The sequence below is a fragment of the Herpailurus yagouaroundi genome, unplaced genomic scaffold, assembly GCF_014898765.1.
Source record: "Herpailurus yagouaroundi ecotype Mexico unplaced genomic scaffold, PumYag 67681, whole genome shotgun sequence".
Lineage (NCBI taxonomy): Eukaryota > Metazoa > Chordata > Mammalia > Carnivora > Felidae > Herpailurus > Herpailurus yagouaroundi.
In genome coordinates, this window is record NW_024420481.1 from 123,686 (window position 1) to 127,894 (window position 4,209).

At 37.9% G+C, this 4,209-nt stretch overlaps 1 protein-coding gene across 7 annotated transcripts in view; it reads right to left on the reverse strand.

Moving 5' to 3' along the window:
- The window catches only part of LOC121025565 (P2R1A-PPP2R2A-interacting phosphatase regulator 1-like), a 101,642-nt gene that overhangs the window by 58,741 nt on the left and 38,692 nt on the right, over window positions 1–4,209 (reverse strand). The window contains exon 12 of one of the 7 annotated variants that reach the window (XM_040468104.1): window positions 3,315–3,356. The exons of the other annotated variants lie outside the window; for them this stretch is intronic. Coding sequence (XP_040324038.1) covers window position 3,356 — 1 coding nt within the window. The 3' untranslated portion in view covers window positions 3,315–3,355. Of the gene's footprint in view, window positions 1–3,314; window positions 3,357–4,209 lie in introns of those variants that run through there. 7 annotated transcript variants of the gene reach the window in all.

Genomic DNA, 4,209 nt, shown 5'->3' on the forward strand with positions numbered 1-4,209 from the left:
TATAAGAACAAGACAGGAGCGCCTGGATGGCTCAGTCGGTTGAGCATTCAACTCTTGATTTCGGCTCAGGTCATGATCCCAGGGTCATGGGATTGAGCCCCGCATCGGGCTCTGGGCTGAGCGTGGAGCCTGCTTAAGAGTCTCTCTCTTTCTCCCTCTGCCCCTCTCCCCTGCTCACGTGTGCACTAAAATAAAATAAAAAAAAAAAAGAAGAAGACATACCAATGCTATGTTCAATACGGTCACCTCTTATTCTGCTATTTTTTAAAATGGGTTATAAGATAGATGATTTACAAAACTAACAAGAAAAATAAGTCAAAATTCTAAAAGTATCCTGCTGCAGGTTAAATTGTGTGCACAAAAAGATAATGTTAAAGTCCTAACCCCCAGTATCTGTGAATGTGACCTTATATGGACAGAGGGTCTTTGTCGATGTAATCAAGCTACGATGACATCATAATGGATTGGCTTGGACCCTAAATCCAATGACTGGTGTCTTTATAAGAACCACATGAAAACACAGGGATACAGGGAGAAGCCCATATGATGACAGAAACAGAGACTGGAGCGATATGTCTGTAAGGCAAGGCTTTTTGGCAACTGCCAGAAACTAGGAGAGAAATATTAACAAATTTTCCCTCAGAGCCCCCAGAAGGAAGATCTCTGTTGACACCTTGACCTTGGACCTTCAGCCTCCAGAACTATGAGATAATCTATTTTGACTGTTGAGGCTACTCGGTTTGTGGTACTTTGTTATGGCGGCCCTAGAAAACAAATACGTGCCTTTTACTATGAAAACTGACATTATAATCCTTTGGCATGTTTAGGATGACAAAATAGTCTTACAATAATTTTAAAAAATCAACGAGTCTGACAGGTATGAGGTGGTATCTCACTGTTGTTTTGATTTGTATCTCCCTGCCCAGCAATTGCACTACTAGGTGTTTACCCAAAGGACACACAAATACTGATTTGAAGAGACACATGTACCCCGATGTTTATAGCATAGCAGCACTATCAACAATAAGCAAATTATGCGAAGAGCTAAAATGTCCATCAAGTGATGAACGGATAAAGAAGATGTGGTATATATATACAATGAAATATTACTCAGCCATAATAAGAATGAAATCTTGCCATTTGCAATGAACTAGATGGAGCTAGAATGTATTATGCTAAGTGAAATAAGTCAATCAGAAAAAGGACAAATACCATATGATTTCTTTCACTCATATGTGGAATTTAAGAAACAAAACAGATGGACATAAGGGAAAAAAAAAGAGCGAGAGAGGGAGAGAGGGAGAGACGGGGGCAGGGGGGCAGGCAAACCATAAGAGATGCTTAACTATAGAGAACAAACTCAGGGTTGATGGAGGGAGGTGGGTGGGGTGATGGGCATTAAGGGGGGCACTTGTGATGAGCACCGGGTGTCATATGTAACTGATGAATCATTAAATTCTACTCCTGAAACGAATATTGCACTCTGTTAGCTAACTAGAATTGAAATAAAAACTTGAAACAAACAAAAAAAATAAATAAATAAAAATCAACCACAAAATCTCATCATGTAAAAGTCAGAACTACTTTGGTCTCAAAATCATTTAAGAAATGAAAAATCATTGGGGCGCCTCGGTGGCTCAGTCGGTTACGCGTCTGAATCTTTGTCTCAACTCAAGTCATGATCTCAGGGTTCATGGGATTGAGCCTCATGTCAGGTTCTGTGCTGACAGTGTGGAGTCTGCTTGGGATTCTCTCTCTCCCTCTGTCCCTTCCCTGCTCTCTTTCTCTCTCAAAATAAATAAATAAACATTTTAAAAAAATAAATGAAAATCATTTAAACAGATCCTCCTAATACCAAACCTTAAAAGGCAACAGATGGGAAAATCGACTACAAAGTCCTTGATTCTGAGCATATTATAGTAAGTGTGGCACCCTGGAGTACAACTAAATAAAAACTAACTGAACAGAGTTTAAAGGAATTGTCTGAGTTGAAAGAAGTGTATTGAGAATGTCCAGATTACCAAGATTTAATGATCAAAAGCTCCTTATACAACTGAGTAGTAGTCCCGCCCCCATTGTTCACTTTCTCCATCCTTGGTTTTTGTACTCCAAAGGTTCTGTATTTTGAAAGACTTTTTTTTTTTTTTTTTTTTTTTTTTGGCTAAAGTGTCAACCATACAGGAGGACACTATTGCCTGTCAATGATCTACAAATTCAGCAAGGAACATCACTGCCATCACACCTCATCTCATGAGGGCCCCTGTATCTGTTCACAATTGGTCCACCGAGGGTCAGGTAAGTATAGAAGCTGAGTAATGAGGGCGATATTGATAGTTCACTTGTCCTTGGCCAATTTGTAGAATCGTGTCTCAGTTTCCAGAGACCATCATGAACTCAGTCATCTCATAAGTATTCATTTACTCATAGGTTGACAGAATCTTCCCCCACATATGTAACCATTAATTCCACTGGGGCCACTGTCAAACAATTCTTGGTGTAACAGTCTTTTTCCTATGTGGGGCATACCTATATCAGATTTTCATCATTCTGATGACTTCTAATGACAAGGAAAAACTTTTTATAAATATTTTAGATAACCATTCCTATTTTGTTAGCTGAGGAAATTTAAACTAATTCTCAACTTCATTTCATGAGGATACATTTATATTTTTCAAAATGCTAGTGCTATCCTTAATTACTTAAAGCACTTACTTTAGATTTTACATTTTTAACACATACTTTTTCTTATTCAGAAAACCCTTAAGACTTTTAAATACAAAATTGGGGTTTAAACAAACATTTATAGCCCTTAGGGAACAACTGGAGGCATATGATTCTTGCAGAAAAACCCTAACATATTAAGCCTTATTTAATCAAATGCATAATCATGATCATGAATAAAAAGTAATTCATAGAAATGTAAAAGACCACCATTTATCAACATTGTCTTTTTTCCACACTTAATTAGAATACAAAATTGATCAGGGATAATCAGGTTAAGTACAAATTGAGTGAAGTCCCAATTACATATTATTTTCTTGCTATTCAATTAAATTTTTTTCATCGTTTCCCCTACCTATTCCTTCCAAACAAATTAAACATCCAAGGATTCATGTGCAAAATAGGCAATCCTTGCATCAGCATGTATAACTAGCTTAGTTTTAAAAATAAGTTTTTTTGGGGGGCACCTGGGTGGCTCAGTCGGTTGAGCGTCCGACTTCAGCTCAGGACATGATCTCGCGGTCTGTGAGTTGGAGCCCAGTGTCAGTCTCTGTGCTGCCAGCTCAGAGCCTGGAGCCTGCTGTGGATTCTGTGTCTCCCTCTCTCTCTGCCCCTCCCCCGCTCATGCTCTGTCTCTCTCTGTCTCTCTCTCTCTGTCAAAAATAAATAAACATTTAAAAAAATTAAAAATAAGCTTTTTAGGGGTGCCTGGATGGCTCAGTCGGTTAAGCATCTGACTTGATTTCAGCTCAGGTCATGATCATGACCCGCATGGAGCCCCAAATAGTGTTACATGCTGGCCCTCCCCAACACGTGTGTGCTCTCTCTAAATAAATAAACATTTTTTAAAAAGTTAAAAACTGCTTTGAGACAGGTGATTTTTCTAATTATTGAAAATATCATTAAGAACTAGCACAGGTATTCAGTACAGAATTTAACAAATTATTTTACTTGTTGATTAACGGAACAATTCTATTTCATCAGAACTTAAAATTTTATTTATTCAGATAAATAAATAGAGTTCTGAATTATGTTTTTAAAAACTCAAGGTGCAGCATGTTTCTACACATTAGCAGCTTGAAAATGTATGATTGTATCTTCAATATAGTTCTTATTTGGAAAACATCTTTGAAAATATCACTACATTGCTTTTAAGGGCAAACACAGGAATTAGACATGCAAGTTCTGTAGATAAAGAGAATTTTAGGAGATTGAGAAAATAAGGTAATAGGAAATAGCCTAAGTTATATCTTGCAATTTTTTTTTAAGTTTATTTATTTATTTTGAGAGAGAAAGAGTGAGCACACGAGCAGGGGAGGGGCAAAGAGAGAGGAAGACATGCAGAATCCCAAGCAGGCTCTGCACTGCCAGCACAGAGCCCAATGCGGGGCTTGAACTCACAAAATATGAGATCACTACCCGAGCCAAAGTCAGACGCTTAACCGACTGAGCCACCCAGGCACTCCTAAAACACACAATTCTGTTATT